At 52.1% G+C, this 17,887-nt stretch overlaps 8 protein-coding genes across 8 annotated transcripts; 5 read left to right on the top strand and 3 right to left on the bottom strand.

The window, feature by feature from the left end:
• Positions 1-80: 80 nt before the first annotated feature.
• On the top strand, positions 81-1,215 carry A1O1_05064 (uncharacterized protein; the record flags this gene model as incomplete). The annotated part of the gene is made up of 2 exons (XM_007725952.1): positions 81-172; positions 222-1,215. 2 exons carry the CDS (start codon positions 81-83, stop codon positions 1,213-1,215), a joined length of 1,086 nt encoding a protein of 361 aa, XP_007724142.1.
• Positions 1,216-1,294: 79 nt separating this feature from the next.
• On the bottom strand, positions 1,295-2,542 carry A1O1_05063 (uncharacterized protein; the record flags this gene model as incomplete). Its single annotated transcript, XM_007725951.1, has 2 exons — positions 1,295-2,064; positions 2,179-2,542. 2 exons carry the CDS (start codon positions 2,540-2,542, stop codon positions 1,295-1,297), a joined length of 1,134 nt encoding a protein of 377 aa, XP_007724141.1.
• A 1,349-nt stretch (positions 2,543-3,891) lies between these two features.
• On the bottom strand, positions 3,892-5,463 carry A1O1_05062 (uncharacterized protein; the record flags this gene model as incomplete). Its single annotated transcript, XM_007725950.1, has 1 exon — positions 3,892-5,463. One exon carries the CDS (start codon positions 5,461-5,463, stop codon positions 3,892-3,894), a length of 1,572 nt encoding a protein of 523 aa, XP_007724140.1.
• A 1,051-nt stretch (positions 5,464-6,514) lies between these two features.
• Positions 6,515-7,465, top strand: A1O1_05061 (uncharacterized protein; the record flags this gene model as incomplete). The annotated part of the gene is made up of 1 exon (XM_007725949.1): positions 6,515-7,465. The coding sequence occupies one exon, from the start codon at positions 6,515-6,517 to the stop codon at positions 7,463-7,465; it is 951 nt and encodes a 316-aa protein (XP_007724139.1).
• A 600-nt stretch (positions 7,466-8,065) lies between these two features.
• Positions 8,066-10,567, bottom strand: A1O1_05060 (uncharacterized protein; the record flags this gene model as incomplete). The annotated part of the gene is made up of 6 exons (XM_007725948.1): positions 8,066-8,721; positions 8,787-8,976; positions 9,051-9,332; positions 9,389-9,578; positions 9,652-9,806; positions 9,869-10,567. 6 exons carry the CDS (start codon positions 10,565-10,567, stop codon positions 8,066-8,068), a joined length of 2,172 nt encoding a protein of 723 aa, XP_007724138.1.
• A 923-nt stretch (positions 10,568-11,490) lies between these two features.
• On the top strand, positions 11,491-13,440 carry A1O1_05059 (uncharacterized protein; the record flags this gene model as incomplete). The annotated part of the gene is made up of 8 exons (XM_007725947.1): positions 11,491-11,751; positions 11,815-11,890; positions 11,949-12,235; positions 12,285-12,506; positions 12,567-12,864; positions 12,915-12,962; positions 13,018-13,047; positions 13,106-13,440. The coding sequence occupies 8 exons, from the start codon at positions 11,491-11,493 to the stop codon at positions 13,438-13,440; spliced, it is 1,557 nt and encodes a 518-aa protein (XP_007724137.1).
• A 560-nt stretch (positions 13,441-14,000) lies between these two features.
• On the top strand, positions 14,001-15,850 carry A1O1_05058 (uncharacterized protein; the record flags this gene model as incomplete). The annotated part of the gene is made up of 4 exons (XM_007725946.1): positions 14,001-14,020; positions 14,218-14,658; positions 14,734-15,428; positions 15,537-15,850. 4 exons carry the CDS (start codon positions 14,001-14,003, stop codon positions 15,848-15,850), a joined length of 1,470 nt encoding a protein of 489 aa, XP_007724136.1.
• A 603-nt stretch (positions 15,851-16,453) lies between these two features.
• Positions 16,454-17,767, top strand: A1O1_05057 (uncharacterized protein; the record flags this gene model as incomplete). The annotated part of the gene is made up of 2 exons (XM_007725945.1): positions 16,454-16,931; positions 17,001-17,767. 2 exons carry the CDS (start codon positions 16,454-16,456, stop codon positions 17,765-17,767), a joined length of 1,245 nt encoding a protein of 414 aa, XP_007724135.1.
• Between the last annotated feature and the right edge of the window lie 120 nt (positions 17,768-17,887).

Raw genomic sequence — 17,887 nt, 5'->3', positions numbered from 1 at the left:
TCCACAACCCGACAACATTGCAACAACATTGCCGGGCTATAGATGTCTGACATGACGCTTGCCTTGACGGCGTACCCGTAATGGCTAATGATCCGAGTTCATCTGTGGACCAGGATCTTCTTTCGCGCCTTAATGCGCTGAGAAAGTCCACCGTCACCTTCGATCAAACGAAGTACAATCTTGCGGCACATTGGCCATGAGTCTTGAGCTGACAGTCTTAGCTACCAGACACCTCTTCCTCGAAGCACTCCTGTAACACTCGATGCTGCTCCTGCCCGCGCCCAACATTCTGACCTACTGACAAGATGGAAATCCCTGGGCGGCACCCCTCCTACAACAGGAAAGCGAGAACCCGAAGGTTCGTCAAATGATGCGGAGCATGAAAAGACGCTGGACGAGCTGTTGGCAGATATACCACCGTCAGAGACCTGGGAACTCGAGAAAAGTGAAGAAGATCAGGTGGCAGAGCTCCTACAGTCTGCTAGGTCGGCGCTTGCCGCTGCCTCGCAGGGGCAGCAACCAAGCGAGGAAGCGGCTGAAGAACATGGGGTTGGCCGACCCGCCCCGGCTACACTGCCAGCTATTGACGTATCTGTCTTCCAGCCGGAGCCAGAGCTAGATCTGGTTGGGGGAGCTGACTGGAAGTCGAAAGACACGCTGGACAAGGAGGCCGATGAACTGCTGGAAAGAGTTTTCGACGAAGTGCAACATGAGCCCGCTGAAGCTCCAGACGAGGACACAAATCAGTCAGAGGCTGGGATTGAGGCGTCTCAGCCGGCTCCTAGCCCGTCGAAGTCTTCCACAGAGCTGTCGCTGTCTAATTTAGAGCTCCCTGCGACACCATCTAAGTTGCCGGAGCCTACAGGCCCAAAGGACCAGCCAGACGAAGACGAAGGCTTGGTCTCTCGCTTTGCCGGTCTTTCTCTACCCTCTGTCCCCACAACCATAAAAGCCACGAAACCAGGAAAGACGAGCTCGAAACCGAGCGTGGGTTATAGCGATGAAGAAATTGACACTTGGTGTATCATATGCAACGACGACGCAACGCTGCGGTGCATTGGGTGTGATGGCGAGCTATACTGTACCAACTGCTGGATGGAGGGACACAGAGGCGAGGACGCCGGTCTGGAGGAGCGAGGCCACAAAGCGGTGCAGTTTGTCAAGGGGGGTGGGAAGAAGAAAGAACCTAGAAGAAGGGTCATGAGCGAAGCCTGAAAGCTGCGCCTACGCAGGTTGGGGACGTTGGCCGCAATGTTTCATCGAAGGAACTCTTGCCGGTGCTCGTCATGGCAGGCTATACAACCCCTCTGTCATCATTGCTCTTCTCCCTTCTCGTGGCATTTCTCTCAACCGCAGGTACGGGGCTTGTCGGTTGAGACCCTGGCGGGACAAGGAAATAGATGCCTCCGTGCAACATACCAGCAGCGATTGGTCCCACCCAATGGATCCAATGCCATCCAGGAAAGCGGCTGCCAACAAACACTCCAAAACATCTGGCTGGGTTCAGACTGGCACCGCCATAGCCCGGTCGGCTGAACGAAAAGCAAAGGGCACAAGACCCAGCAGCAAGGCCGACGAAGATTGGTGCAACAGCCGGGCCAAAGATCCCACGCTGCCGCGGATCCAGCCCGACGCCGAATGCAAGCAGTAACAACAGCAGACTGCCGACAAACTCGACAGTGAACGCCGACGAAATCGGCACCATATCCTCGAACAGATAACAACCGCCGACCTTGAAATCTCTGGTGCCTGCGCCCGCGCGCAGGAACAGGCCCGCGAGGGCAGCCCCTGACGTTTGCGCGGCCATGTACAAAACCAGGCGCGGGAAACTCGTGAGCCGAGCAAAGAAGGTGCCGATGGTGATGAGCGGGTTCATATGAGCGCCCGAAACGGCGCCGAAGGAGAATGTCAGTAGAGTGATGAGAATCGCGTTGATGCAGGCGGCTACGAGTGGTGCAATGAAGAACGAGGTGCCGAACACTCCCGAACTCGGCGACGGAGGGGGAGGCGGTCCCGGTGGTGACAGACTGTTCCAGCTGGCGGCGAAGACCAATACCATTGTCCCTACAACGCTCGTCTCCTGTTAGCCATCATCGCATCCGACGTTTGTCTCTTCTGCTCTGCATTGAAACATGGCGCCGACACCAATACTGCTTTCACTACACCGGGGCGACTTACCGAAACACTCAATCAAGGCAGCTTTGTAGAGATCCGTCTCTCGGAAGCCCCTCAGGTCAAAGGCTTCGGTGAGGCTCAGATTTGGCGCCGCATCGGGCAACTTGGACAAGAGTTGCGCATTCGCTGGGTTGGAGCGGTCGACCACGAATTCCTGGTTGCCTCCCAAGCGGCCGGCAAAGGGCGTCCCATTGGATGACGTCCCATTGTTGGTTCCAGTATGTCGCCACTGGCGGACGCCCAACAGCTTTGGCCATGTCCTCTGTGCACCAGTCTCCGGATGGCGAGGGATTGTGTCAGGAAGGTTGCTGTGTGGCTGCAACGGCGGTGAGGGCTGAGAGCCTGTTCGGGCGGCTGCTTGTGCCATCATGGTGGATACTGTATTGCTGTGACGGAGGACGAGGGTGTTGTCTAGTCGGGTTTGGTCTGGTCTGGTGTAGATACGCTTCTTTCGACGTGTCGTCGCTTGTGACCATGCTCCGTCGATGCTGTCTGTAAATGTCTACACCCCGGGCTACCTTAACGTCATTTGGGAGCCTTTCCGAGGAAACAGCACAGTATTTCTCACCTCTCGTCCGCGTCTGCGCACCGAACGCAGAGACCCAGAGCACAGGATATTGAATTGATAGCTTCGCGCACTCGGACGCGCCGCTCTGTCCAAACAAGGCCAAGCTACTTTGACGCGAAGCGAGCCGTGAAGCAGAGGATTGGGACCCTGGCCGTAGATGTGACCGAACCCCTCCTCTAGGTCTTGGATCCTCCTCGCTTTTCGGTCTTGATATGAAATGAATATGACGAAGTATGGCACTGGTACCTACGGGTACTTGGGATATAAAAGAAGCAAAAGGGTTGGCATTGGCCGGTATGTCGATGAGGTGGTGGGCGGTAGAATTTCCCGTCACCGGCTGTCTCTGAATAAGCACGGCCGTTGTATTAAGTCAGCAGCGAACTTCAACTTGAACGCTTCCGCCTTGGCCGCGTTCATTTGTTGTGAGAACCTGAGACAAGACGCTCAGCTGGCCCCGTCAGGGCATTAGAGGCTGTCAGTCAGCACGCTTTGGGTGATTTCCCGGACTGGTCTTGTCGCTTAGGAAGCATCGCCGCACTCAGTCAGGCACTCGATCAGGAAAGGGGTTTCACGTATATAGTAAGTAGGTACTACAGAGTAGTAGCTGTTTTTAGTAGTACCTTTTGTGGGTAGGTTCCACGCCCATGTCGGAGATTATTCAGCGAGTTCAAGTTGGAGACAGCTATTAGATCGTAAAGTCCTACTACATATACGTTGGACAGTCCGAGGTTGATGTATGTCTTCCACCCGTCGTGCTACATTAGGCCGTGTTTGAGCGACGAGCTCGGGTGTCTGGAGACATATCTCGAAGATGCATACACTCACTGCAGTATACAGTACATAGCAGCCAGTATATGACAGGAGGCTAGAAACGCCTTCCCCCAAAGCCATGAGTGTGCAGAGTAGTAGTAGTAACTCATTTCGTAGAGCGCGTCTTGTGTCGTTATATACTGATATGTTGCAGCTGGCCCATTATGCACGCCATCGCGAAGTCTCAAGCGGTCGTGTCACCAGATGTGAAGACCGAACCCAGCAGCAACTTGACCGTTCAAGTTCTGGAGTACATCGCAGTACATCGCAGCAACCCTGTAACGTGATAACCCGAAAGTCGTTCATACACCATCGCTCTTCGCTCCGCGTGGTCAGAGTCAAGACTCGGCCACGTATTCATCATCCTCCCGCTCAATATGGTCGTCGTCAGGATTGAGCAGGGCGCCAATTCGGCTGCTCTCGTCCAACACATCCCTTGCCTCCTCGCTGCTCGGCAGCCCCATATCTTCCATCACCAAGCGCGCCGTCAACTCCGGGACCAGCACGGCACTGACATAGCCGCCCACACCGGCAGCTCGGAGAGTGGAGTCCGACCTGAGGGCGCCGTTGAGGGTCTTGGTTAGCTCCGTCGTGATAGCACCAACCATGACGCGTGCACCCCTCGGACCGTAGTAGCCTTGTTTGGCAATATCGACGATTCCCTGATTGAGGTAGAGTTTGACGGCTTTGCGATTTCCTTTGGCGGCCCTGATCTTCTCGTCCAACTGCTCCAGATAGTAGCTCGGGGTCTTGCGCATAATCACCTGCTCCAGGAACGGCAATTTGGCGGGCAATCGGGTCTTCTCGAAATCGTCCCAGTTGATCTCGGGATAACCACGACGCTGCCACTTCTCTTTCGCTTCGGCCACCTGGTGCTGCACGCAGAAATTCTGCTGTCTTTGGAAAGACAAGGTGCGAAGGTTGTTGGGGACGAGTAACAAGACCGAGTCCTTGATGATTTCCTGGCACACCGGACAGCGTAGGGTGGAGGGTTCAGCCTGCAAGATCTCGTCCTTCTCCAGTAACTCGCCCTGGTGTTCGAGGATGAACATGGAATCGACAGAGGACAGCGAGGACGTCGAGCCTGACCTTCTGCGCTTATTCGGCTTGTCGTTGGCAGACTCGGTGTCAAATATAGGCTCGCCTCCTCCGCTCGTGGTGGCGGAAGACGCGATGTCGGGCAGATCGGGCAGTTGGAAGCCATGTTCCTTGACTGACCCTTTCTTAGGGACGTCTACGATGTCGAGTTTGGTCTCTAGCGTGGTAGGGCTCTTGATCATGCGCTTGCCAGGCAATGCCGCAACTGCAACAAAGTCGACCTTGTACTCGGACGCATTCCCCCGTTTGGGCACCTCGTCGTATGACGCGAATGCTTTCTCGCTCTCAGGTAAGGTAGGTTTACTTTCCACAGGCTCAGGTCTTTGAAATCTTCGATTCGCATAGCTTCTCTGTACCTTCCTTTTCTGTGAGCCGGAGGAGTTCCACTCGGGAAACGGATCTGGCATGGCGGGGTATTCGGGTGCCACCACTGGCAGTGTGTCTAGACTTGGTTCGTCGGTAATCTTCCTTCTCTTCGATCTTCTGGCAGCTGTGGTGGTCGAAGGGGGCTTCGGAGCAGGACAAGAGGCTTTCTGCCCGTCTTGAGGTTTTTTGGGAAGATTCGTCTGAGATTTTGTGGAGTTGTTGTAGTCCTCATCATCACTGCTCAAAGGTTGGGCATAGATGGCCAAGTCTTCCTCCTCCTCCTGCCGTTTTCTGGGTGCCATGATGCTGTCGCCACTGTCTGCCCCGGCAGGAGCAGCGAGATGTCTTCCCGTCTTGGTGCCTCCAATCTTGCGTAAGAGAGGCGGGCCTCGATAATTAAGTCGTGTCAGGTATGTTCGCGAGTAGCTTGCATCAAGGAGCTCCATTTACTCGGTGTCGAGCTTCGACGAGCATAGTGACTTCAATGTCAACTGCCGGTGGCTGCGAGCCATCAAATCACTCGGCTCATGGTACAGTACAGCAGTCTGCATGTCGTAGATATAGACGCCGTGTGACGCGACGCGACAAATCCATTTGCTAGCACCGCTAGATTACTACTAATTTGAATTATTAGTAGATTAACTATTAGTAGATTAACTATTAGTAGATTAACTATTAGTAGATTAACTATTAGCAGATTAACTATTAGTAAAATTACCAGTGAATAATTATTAATAAACTATTTACTAGTAAAATAATTACTAGAAACTGGTAAAGCTGTGTTAACTACTGGTAATCTACTGGTACCTAGGTAATCTACCAGTAGTGCCTGGTAACCACTGGTAACTGATGGGTTATTTCACTTCAAATTCATCTCTTGGGTTTCTCCTCTCACCACCAGCCTTTGGCTGCTGCTGCTGCTGTCTCGATGTCAGCAGTGTGACTTCTGAACAATGCCATGCATAGATGCAGCCTGAGAAATTCTGCTTGAGACCTCCTCGGCCTCAAAAAATACCTGTACGTGAGTAAGCACAGGCCTCTGCTGTTCCCTTGGGCTCCGAAGTCGACCGTCCTCCAGACAAGCTAAGTTGGAGCTCGATATTTTATCTCAGCGAGTTCAGGTATGCAGTTGGGTCGGCAGGCCCTATGGGCCCCCGTCTACTACCAGTGAGTCGAGTCTTGCGACGAATTCAGTTGGTACACAGGCAGACCACCTGTCATGGTGCCCCGGACCAGCTCGGTCGAAGACCCATGGCGGGGCGATAGATTGTCCGACTCCAAGCTACATCAAGCCTCGAGATTAAACCGACCAATGATTGCTAGGCCTCGAGGGTCCAGCCCCAATCGTTGCGGCACCGACAACAGACACGGACATGCCTGGCATGCCAATGTGACGTTTCCATAGAAGCAAGTCTAAGGTATATATATAGGGAGAAGTGCTCTCCGGCATGGGGTGATTTCATGAAAATCATCTAAACCGCGTCGAACTCACTCACCATGGGCAGCTTTTTCAATCCCGTTGACGACAAGTACCACTACGACCCAGACAGGCACATTCCCGACCTGTCAGGAAAAGTGATCATCGTGACTGGAGGGAACAATGGCATCGGCAAAGCCACGGTCATGCAACTGGCCAAACATAACCCCAACCGCATCTACCTCACGGCACGGTCCAGGGCCAAATACGTCGATGCAATGGTGTCGGTCCGTGAGGCCGCACCGAATGCACGAGTCGAGTTCCTAGAGCTGGATCTTGCCTCGTTCGCTTCGATCAAGAAAGCGGCCGATCATGTGATTGAGTCCAACGACCGGCTTGACATCCTGGTCAACAACGCCGGCATCATGGGTCTGCCGCCGGCACTGACCCAGGACGGCTACGAAGTCCACTTCGGCACCAACCATATGGGCCATGCCTTATTGACCAAGCTGCTTCTTCCACTTCTGCTCAAATCGGCCGAGCATTCGGATGTGAGGATAGTCAATGTCAGCTCCGAGGGCCACAAGCTTGCGCCGACCGGCACCTTTCTCCCCGATAAAGTGACAACGCCCATGAGTGAGTTTCATTCTTACGTCGCTTACGGACAGTCCAAGATCGCCAATATTCTTCATGCCCGCGAATTGGCCAAGCGATACCCTCAAATCTTGTCAACGTCGGTCCACCCAGGACGGGTGGCCACGCCGATCCTGGACCAGATGTTCACCAAACGCTCCTTCACCGCCTATCTTCAGAAGTTTTATGATGCCATTGCTGGCATGTTGACTCCAGAGATGGGTGCTTTCACATCCCTTTGGTGTTCGACGTGGAAGAAAGAGGACGTGCAAAACGGTGGGTACTATACTCCCATTGGGAAATTGTCGCCCGGAGACAAGAGGAGCCAAGACATGGAGGTGTCCCAGAAGCTTTGGGAATGGCAGGAGGACGAGTTCAGAAAGCATGGATATGCCTGATCCGGCTGTGGCAGAGACGGCGATCGAACAGAAGATAGAGCCGGGCTGTAGGTGGTGTAGCTAGGATGCAATTTCGATTTGCACCAAACTTTGCTGCAGCAAGGGTCAATCTAGTGAGTTTGACAGTATAGAGCTTGGTAGTAAGACTGTTTATAATCCTCTCTCTCTCTCTCTCTCTCTACTAAGAAGGAAGGGAGGTTATCTGCCTGCACTAGTATAGGCTGTAGCCGCACCCTAGACCATCCACTGGGGAGAAATAGCATATCTCGAGACTCGACGTTTTGCGATCCTACTTCGGGTAGAGGCAATTATGAAGCAGGGGTAAGCGATTCTGAAAGGTTCAGTTTGTGCTTGGCTTGACCCTACTGCTCAAGAAGATCCGTCCAGGTTCATTGATCCGATCTTTCCGGCGTTGTCTCCTGCAGTGAAGAAAGAGATCGAGCTCCATTGCAGCTTGCAGACGAATACGATGTGACACTGAAAGACTTGCCACATTCATCTATCTATCTAGGATTGATCATTAGGATAAGGGCAGGTACCTAAGTATCAAGGGATGATATACCACTCTATAGGGGTTGGGTACTGTAGTAAATTCATCCCTTACATGCGCACATCGCCATGTGAATTCCAATTGACGTCCCAGCTTTGGGGATTGATGGCGCTTCCCGGGACAGCCCAGCCAATACTGGAGCCGTCTTCGAAGGTGGAAGTGCTCGTCATATTCGCGTGATTTCTCGCCGCCGCAGTTTCAATAGTATTTGGACTTTCCAACCCGCCCTCGCCGGATGCAGGAGTCAATCCAGTTCCCAATAATGCTGGAGTAAAATTATAGCTTCCCGAGATGGTCGCGCCCAGATTGTCCAATGCAATGCCCCAGTTGGTGCTGGGCCAGCCTCCTTGGAGCTGTGCCTGGGAGTGGTGGCTTTGACCTTCACCCATTATGTCGTCCAGCATTTGGCCGAAACCGGCTTGCTGCCTCATAGTCGAACCGGGGAACACGGGGTCCTGGGTGTCGAGTGCAGAACGCATCCTCATGTCAACTCCCTCAACCACTGACCGCGGCTCATGCGGTCTTGACGAGATGAGCTCGAACACGGAATCTTTGACGCCTTCAAAGGCGTCTCGGTAGCGCGCAGCGGCAGGCCACCGTTCTGTCATGACGTACAGCATCGTGCTGCACGAGTACACGGCAGATCTTGATGCGGATGTGAGAACCAGCGTAGGGGAATGCCATATGCAGTAGATTAGGGTAAGTCCTGGTACGGATTAGGATCAAGTAAGAAGTATAATAGACGCAGTACTAGTATCTCAGTCAACGTACCAGATAAGAAGAGCCACTGCGTGGCTAGCGGCGTGTAGGAAATCGAGTTAGACTTGTGATGTAGCCTTTTGTACGTCTCGCATACTTTGACACAGGCGTCGGCACACAGTTGTAGATAGTGTTGATTGACAGGATCTTCCGACAGTTGGGGAAAGAGGACGACGCGAACGCTGAGAGAGTATTGGATCATCTTGGAACAGAAATCAGTACACATTCCATCGAACTCACGACGGAATAGAGAGCTATCCGAGCAGATTGACTCACAGAGAAGCCCTTGGCTGCATGATCATTAGTATCAGTAGGGGCATCCTGCTGCCACTTTGCTAGTTTTGCCAGAAGACCCTCGATCATATCATGAGTAGGGTTCGTGGGTCGGTCTACACGATATATGGTCTGCTGAATTTCAGACTGTATCCGTTTCAGTCGCAAGGTATGCACAAAGCCCGTCAAAGACGTAGGGGGATTTGCTGGCACCTCGGGGTTCTGCCGTGCTGCTCTGCGAAAGTCTTCGAGGGTGACGGTATCTTCATCAATATCTAGTGGAAGCTTTGGATTGTCAGTGGCAGGACATGGACGAGAAATCTGGGAGGAGGCGCACGTACGGAGACGTCAATATGGAAATCGGAGATATTTGTCGGTCTTCCAGTCGACAGGCACACGTCTTGATCTAAGTGATAGCAGGTCCAAAAGAGTCTCTTGTCAAGTTCACTCGCTAGACACAGTGTCTGGCCGGCCGATTTTCGGTGCAGACCGACGCCAGTGCACAGTTTCATTGCTAGGCCGAGCATCAACCTGGTTTTGTGATCAGCCTTCTTCCTTCTTTCAAAATGCTGCTTGGATCCGATTAGATAGTAGTATCACATACCATGGTCCTGGCGCTCGGGGAGCACGGAGGCAGTATAACGTTGCGTACAACAGAAAGATTATGCTCCTCCTGTCAATGTACTGGATGATGGCATCTCGGCATTCCATTGCTGCATCATAATGCAAATCACAGAAATAGTTGCCAGGTTGGCCGTTCTAGCAACTGGTGTCAGCGCTGAGGATCTGTTGCACCTTCACAAGGGATAAGATAGACATACAAGCTCCAGGCTTCTCCCACCTATGGCATAGACGAAATGAAGAACAGACACTTCCCATAGGTCTTGAAGCTTCTCACGTCTCGCGTGTATGCCCCGGAGCCGCTTCGAATGGACGATCGGATACAAAGTCGAGATTGATTTCATGTATGACTGAAACAGGACTTCAGCTTCGTCACGAGCAAAAAGTGACAGTTTCGGCGGTTTGACACCTTCAAGCGGCGGAAGTATGTCTGGAGCTGGACCTGGACCTGATGCTTGCGTGGCTTGCCTGTCTTTGTCGGCGTGCTGCTCAACATTGGGTACGGGATGACTTGGCTTCGACGAAGGGTGGCCTTGGATGGCGACTCCAAGCATCCGACCCAGAGCAATGTGTGTAGTCGTGCCAACGTAGTAGCCACTTGCGTTGAGTGAAAGCTCGCGGATCGCCCCCGCCAGGTCATTGAAGCTGTCTTCTCGAGGCCTCAAACGTTCCCAGTGATCGTCCGCCACCCCAATCCTGCCGTCGTATGACAGACCACTTTCCAACTCGGCGACTCGTTCCTCAAGGGCTCTGATGTAGAGCCTCTGCTCGGACCGGTTTTTGACGGCCGGTAGCACATAGTGACATTCCGACTTCGTGTTTTCACATGACAAGCAGGTCGGATGTTTTCCGTCGCACTGTGAAGAAGCATTCACGTCAGCATCCAGATCTGAGGTCATGTAGCTCTAGAAAGTAAGGGCTGATCAGCCGGAGACCTTTTGCTTTCTGCTTTTGCATCTTTGGCACGCATTCGACACTCTCTGCCGCTTGGTGGCGCGTTGCTCTGCTGGAGAATCGGCCTCCCCAGCCTCGTCTTCGGTGGATCTGACGGAACTTTGTCTCGACTGGTTCATACTTCAGGAAAGATAGCTCCGGGTTCGCCCAAGATCAGTAACGCACTTGATGCTCCTCGAACATATGCCACGCTTGTTCGCGTACGGGAAAAGGGTATGCGTAGGAGCAGGAACCAATGTTCCGAAAGACAGACTGGGTTCCGGGTCACTACGTGATATTGCTGGCTCAAGAGGCGGTGCCGTCCTCTAAAAATGAACTTCGGGCAGCCAAGTCCTGTCCTTCTTGGAGAGGACTCGAGGAGGAAGAGTGGCAGTAGAATCATCGGCAACCTATCCGATGACAGGACTACTTAGTTCGTGCGCGAGATAAGGGTTGACAGACGGGTGGAGCTACATGGTACAACGACTCTTGGGATCATTGGCCGTGATAAAGATGATATGGATGGCGAGAATGAACTAAAGCTACAGAGTACTTGGGGATGTATGAGACCATAGGTATCTCCATGAGCCGGGAAGGCAACTTGACTTCCACCTCTCTCGGAACCCATCGTCCGACAATATGCAGGATCGTCAACACCATCAATGTCCTTATCTCGACAACCAAGGCTATGAAGCTTGCATACAGCCCTACTGAGAGTACGTTCTGGGGCAGTTAGTAGGTCAACGGATGATCCCAGGGTGTGCTATAAAGCCTCGTGGAAGTTGGGAGGTTACTATCTCAGTGTTCAACCTATTGCACTTCTTGATCGAGAGAGTATACCAGCTAACCTGGCAAGACACTTCCTCTCAAAACAAGCATGTCGGTCATAATGACCCAGGTTTCAGGTGAAGGAGACCCATCAGGAAGCACCAACTCTCCAGGGGACGAGAAGAGATCCGTCACTGTGACTCAAACACCAATTACCAAAGTATCTGGAAGAGGTCGTTTTGATGTCGCCGCCGAGTTTCTCAACCTTCACGCAGCAGAGCATGGCTCATATACTGCTGCCGAGGCCAGACGTGTTCTCTGGAAAATCGATATCCGCCTCATTCCATTGATGACTCTGACCGTTATCCTCAACGCTCTCGACGTATGTTCACTTTGCCAGCCCTTTATGCCTCAATGGAACCTTAGGCTGACGAACACATGTCAGAAAATCATCGTTTCGAACGCAGCAATCTATGGCATGACCAAGGATTGTCATCTCCATGGTCAACAATATAGCTGGGGTATGTTTGACAAGGCTTCCTCTAGGGCAAACCTCCCATCCTGACTTGTACATCACAGTGGCATCCATATTCTATTTTGGATATCTCGTGGCTGAATTCCCTGCCAATCTGATGATTCAAAAATACCCTGTTGGCAAACTCATCGGAATTGCTGCACTCTGCTGGGGAGCTATGGTGACGCTGCTGGCTGCCTGCAGTAACGCAGCAGGACTCATGACCCTGCGTTTCTTCATGGGGATGTTCGAGGCTCCCATGTTTCCTGTCTGTGCCGTCACCACTGTCATGTGGTACAAGAAGGATGAACAACCGCTGCGCACAGCGATCTGGTTTGGACAATTCTCCTCGGTAATTGGCGTCTCTAACTCTTCCCAACAAATACTGATGATGGGACCAGCTCTTTTCGGGTATTGTTTCTTATGGAATCGGTCATATCCACTCCGGCATCGCCTCCTGGAGACTGCTGTTTATTGTCATGGGTCTCTTCACCCTCTGTTGGGGTACCATGCTATACTTCTTTATGCCGGATTCACCCTTGGACTGCAGATTCTTGAATGACCGAGAGAAATACATTGCTGTGCACCGAATCAAAGATAACATGACAGGCATCGAGAACAAGGTGAGGAAAACGTCCGCTGGGAGTGGAAGTACTCAATCATGCTAACATGAGCAAACTCAGACCATCAAATGGTACCAAGTGCGAGAAGCATTCACCGACTGGAAGACCTGGCCTTTGGCCGTTTATTGCCTGTGCATCAACATTGCAAATGGCGGGTTCTATTCCTTCTCAGCACAAATCATCTCCGGTCTTGGTTTCCCGGCCCTGGAAACCACTCTGCTCAACATGCCCATCGGTGTTATAGCAACCTTGTGCAGTATCGCCGTCACCATCCCAGGAACGAAATTCAAAAATATGCGCTGTATTTCGGCCGCAACAGTAGGGCTCGTACCCATCGCCTGCTGTGTCCTCATGATGAGTGAGTTAGGCGCTGTTTATGGTCGTAAGCAATAACTAATGCACCTCAAGAACTTCCACTGGACGATAAGTATGGTCGCCTTGCGGTGTACTACGTTGGTAAGTCTCGGTTACCCTCTCCTTCACCATGGACATTCTGACCAAGTTGATCTAGCATTCACTTATTGGGCTGGATACGCGATGGGTAGGTGGCAATATGATCAGCGTGTCTTATCGCAACAGAGCTGACCCGCTTCGACCAGTTACTTCCCTCCCTATGGCCAACACTTCGGGACATTCGAAGAAGGTGGCCCGGAATGCGATCATGTTCCTCTCCTACTGCCTGGGGAACATCATCGCTCCTCAATTTTTCCGAGCGTCCGAAGCTCCCGAGTATCCCACTGCCTACAGAGCTATTCTGTCCGGTATCACGATTGCAATGGCGTGTTTGGTCGTCTACGGAGTTGGTGTTCATTTTGAGAACCGCAAGATGGTCAAACGTGGTGATACACAACGCTTTGTCGAAGAGGCTAGTACGGACGAGATCCTTCTCGATATCACAGACAAGGAAAAGAAGGGCTTCGTCTATGTCTACTAGGTCTAGGCAGTTTCCGCATCCACTTTGGAAAGTGATACAGCGGAAGCTTAGAGGTGGAGATGCTATGTAGTAAACAGCTAGACTCGAACATATGGGCTATCCAGAGTCTAGGAGCAATAGACTATCAATTATCACCATTCTCCTTTCATGCGATCATTGTGGCTGGTTACTACTAGTACCTCTCGCGAGTCTTTCCCTTATTGCAATCATTTAGCTACAGCGTCTATTCATTACAAACACGACTCGGGAGCCTTACATTTCCCTATCGTCCACGCCGGAATTGAAGGATCACTCATGATGCGACGCGGCTATAGATTTGACTAATGTACTGGTCGCGTATTGAGAAGACAAAGAGTCGTGGCCGGTCGGATCGAATGATTGTTCTTCCCTCGCCGCCGGCAGGCCAGATCCGACAAACAAACTACCCGGCTGACTTAACCGATGAAGGGCCAACCCAGGGCCATAGTCCGCTACACTTCTGGCGGACATCAAGGTTAGGGGTAGGAGCTTCCATCGACATGCGGAATGATCAGCATAAGCGGGGGTATGAGGGTCCCAAGATGAGAATGGGTTTAAGAGAGTAAGAATCCCAATCCTGGCCAGGGGAACGCAACAACTACTACAATCAAGTTTCAAGTTTTAAGAATGGCACCACCAAAGAAAAAGTTCCAGCTGAACTTCCTCGAGACCGCTTCTGTTGGTGGTAATCTCTTCATCGGATGTTGGAAGCAAGTTGATCGCAATCTTTCTCGTGAATCTGATTAACGGTCTCTGCAGAGAAAGTCCGACCGACGCATCTCGCCACAAGGATCGCCTCAAGTATTATGTCGACCTTGCGAAAATCGCGGAACGCGGGAAGATCTCTTGCATTTTCTTCGCCGACTCTTACGGAGTCAATGATGTCTACGGCGGCAACACAGATGCGACTTACCGAGGAGGCTGTCAAGTAGCACAGCTTGATCCATTTATGATCATATCCGCCATGGCGGCAGCAACCGAGACTGTCGGATTTGCAGTCAGTGGGAATGCGTTGTACCTCAACCCGTACATCTTTGCTCGGTCCTGCGCGACTCTGGACCACCTTACAGATGGGCGGCTGGGGTGGAATATCGTGACAGGCTACACGAACGCTTCTGCTCGTGCCATGGGCTTTGACTCGATCATGCCTCATGATCAAAGGTACGAAAAGGCGGGCGAGTTTGTCGACGTCGTTTACCGGTAAGTACTTTTCTCTCGCTATAAAGCAGATTCTCCGCTGCAAAGTAACGACGCTAACAAAGGGTCTGATCCAAGTTTATGGGAAGGTAGCTGGGACGACGATGCCCAGGTGTGGGATGTCGAGAGGAACGTGGCCTATGACCCGGCCAGGATCAAGAAAATCGAGTTCGATGGTCGATTCCACAAAATATCTGCCACGCAGCAAACACACCCATCACCCCAGCGAGTCCCTGTCATCTTCCAAGCCGGTTCTTCCAAAGCCGGAATTGCTCTAGCCGGCGCCCATGCGGAGGGTCTCTTCTGCGGCTCCCTAGTCCCCAGCCGAACAGCTGCTTACATGAAAGATGTCCGGAAGGCAGTGGCTGATAGTGGCCGAGACCCCAAATCCGTCAAGTCGTTTGCTGGTCTATCCACTTTTATCGCCCCAACACTGGAGGAAGCCCAAGCAAAGTACGAGGCGGCAGCCAGGCATGCGAGTCCGGAGGCCGGCCTCGCCAAGTTTGGAGGCTACACCAATACAGACCTGAGCAAATATCCGCTGGATGAGCCTTTTGAATTCAAGGAAGGATCGGGAGACAACATTATCCGCGGCATCGTCGAGATGTTCAAGGCTGGCGACGGCAGCAACGAGGCTTGGACTCCAAGGAAGCTAGGTACCAAAATGGCTTTGGGCTCACTCTACCCGGTGGTGGTTGGAACACCGGCCATGGTGGCAGATTTCATGGAGAAATGGGTGGAAGAAGCCGATATTGACGGCTTCAATCTTTACGGTATGGTCACCCCGGTGCCTCAGACAGCTAGCCACCTTTTGCGACTTTTGCAACCTTTTTGCAATGCAATATTTATGGCGGATATGATTACTGACTTGCCGCGTGTAGCTGCCAACTTTCCTGAGAGTTTCGAAGATGTCGTCGACCTTCTAGTCCCTGAATTGCAGCGACGAGGTGTCTATTGGCTAAATTATCCCGTCCCTGGAGGTACTTTCAGGGAGAACTTGTACGCCAGCCCTGGACAGGCACGAGTCCTTGATGATCATCCGGCAGCAAAGTATAGAAGGGAGAGAGAGGCAGCTAGAGCTATACGGGATGCAGAAGAGAAGAAGGTCAAGGTAGTGGAAACAATCCGGGAGATAACAGGTGGCGTGGAGAGTCTTGCCACGAAGCCACAGGAGTTGGTTCAAATCACTGCTTAGATTCTCGAGGTATTTTATGTACCACGTCTCGGGACTTGAGGAACAAATCAATTCTACGGATTTTTGCTATCGAAGATGAAAGTGTGAAGTTGTTATTTTGCATACCACGCGTGCACCTGGCAACGTGAATCAGGCCAGAGAAGAGGCTTGGGATGGCCTCTGCCTATGCTCAAGGGATCCCAGGTGGTTTTCTATCTTATTCGGAGTCGATATTGCCATTGATTCACATAGAGTTCACAAATGCCAGCTCATAGAAGCCAGTGGGGTGGAGATTTTGTCAAGGGCCAGTTGGTCCGTACATCGGATGAGACTTTCCGAGGGAGCGCGTCGCATCGGAAGGCTATATCCTATACATGCCTTCCAGTTACTGGCACATACAACAGCAAAATTGCATGGCATGTGGTCCTCTCAGACAGAGAACGATTGCAGCTGGCAAATCATGCTTACTTGCCATAGGTAATTGACGTTGCTCAATTAAAAAAGAAAGGAGCTTTCTTATATCACACCAGTCTTGTTCGCCCCCAAAACCTGGCCGGTTGAAATGTCCAAGGACTGGTCTCTACGATCGCAACATTGGAGTTGAGCTCTGAAGGCATCTTGAACATGGGACTTACGAACTCCTTCAGTTGCTTCCCACTCAGCTTGAAGCTCCACAAAACAAAGGCCGACTTGACGACATCCAAACAGGAAGACTTATCCTTGACCTCTTCATCACATACTTTCGGAATCAGTGAGAAACGTGTATCAACAACGATCACAGAGAGAGTCGCAGATGGACCGTCAAAGCTCCACCGGTCTCCCCACCAAGAAGAAGCCACATCGCCATATCATGACGCTCTCGTGGTGACGTCGAGAGGGCGGTATGAGTTGATCAAAGTCGCGACGCAAGAGACACTCGAGAGTTCAGATGTATTGATTTCAACCCGTGCAGTCGGTCTCAACCCCATCGATTGGAAATCCGTCGACTTTGGATTTTGCCTACCGGAGTTTCCTTGGGTCACTGGCCGAGAGATGTCGGGAGTAGTGGAGAGGATAGGCGCTGGTGTCACCGGGCTGGAAGTGGGTGACAGAGTCTGGACAGGTATGTTAACTCCACCTCATGCCTCCGGGCTTGAGCCAGCAAGACAACAAGACCTGACATCGTCTATAGGTACTTACTACAGGAAAAGAGAGGCTGGTTGCTTTCAGAGTCGTGTCGTCGCTCCAGCTCATACTGTCCTTCCGGTCCCAGCCGGCTTGAGTTTTGAATCGGCTGCCTGTCTCGGTGTCCCAGGCCTTACGGCGGCAATGACGCTATGGCACTGGCTCAGAGTTCCCATGCCTTCAACAGAGCAGCAACCCACGGTCCCCTTACAACAACGAACAACCCCACATTATATCCTGATCTGGGGTGGCTCTACGGTCACGGGACAATTCGCCATTCAACTAGCCGTTCTCAGTGGCTTGACCGTCATCACGGTAACATCAACCAAGACCAGCAAGCTTGCGGGGGATCTCGGCGCCACGCATGTGGTAACCCGTGATGGCAAGACAGAGAACCAGATCCTGGACGACATTCGGCGGATCAGTGGCGAGGAGCTGGTCATGGCAATGGATATCGTGGGTCCAACATCGGCCAGTTATGCAGTGAGCGCACTTTCTCGGACAAAGCCTTCGACCATTGCTCCTCTGTCATTCTTACCTCCAGGTTTTCAACCGCCTCCGAACGTCTCGGTGCTCAATATTGAGATGAAGCAGTTTATCCTGAACGAGGAATGCAGGAAGTATGCCGTGGGGCTGAGTCGCTTGATAGCACAAGGTCTTGTCCGGCTGCCAACGTATGAAGTACTTCCTGGAGGCCTCTTAGCAATTCCACAGGGACTGGAGAGGCTGAAACGAGGCGACATGGCTGGCAAAAAGCTGATTGTTTCTCTATGAGTACCTATCAAACGTATCCCATGGTAAACGCCGCTGTTAACCTTTTCCAAGGAACCCATGGATCCTGCACTGGATCATTCTCATCATCGACATGGTACATACTACCCATTCCGGGCCGCA

The sequence above is a fragment of the Capronia coronata genome, assembly GCF_000585585.1.
Source record: "Capronia coronata CBS 617.96 chromosome Unknown acBCG-supercont1.4, whole genome shotgun sequence".
NCBI lineage: Eukaryota > Fungi > Ascomycota > Eurotiomycetes > Chaetothyriales > Herpotrichiellaceae > Capronia > Capronia coronata.
This window is presented reverse-complemented; position numbering and strand designations above follow the sequence as displayed.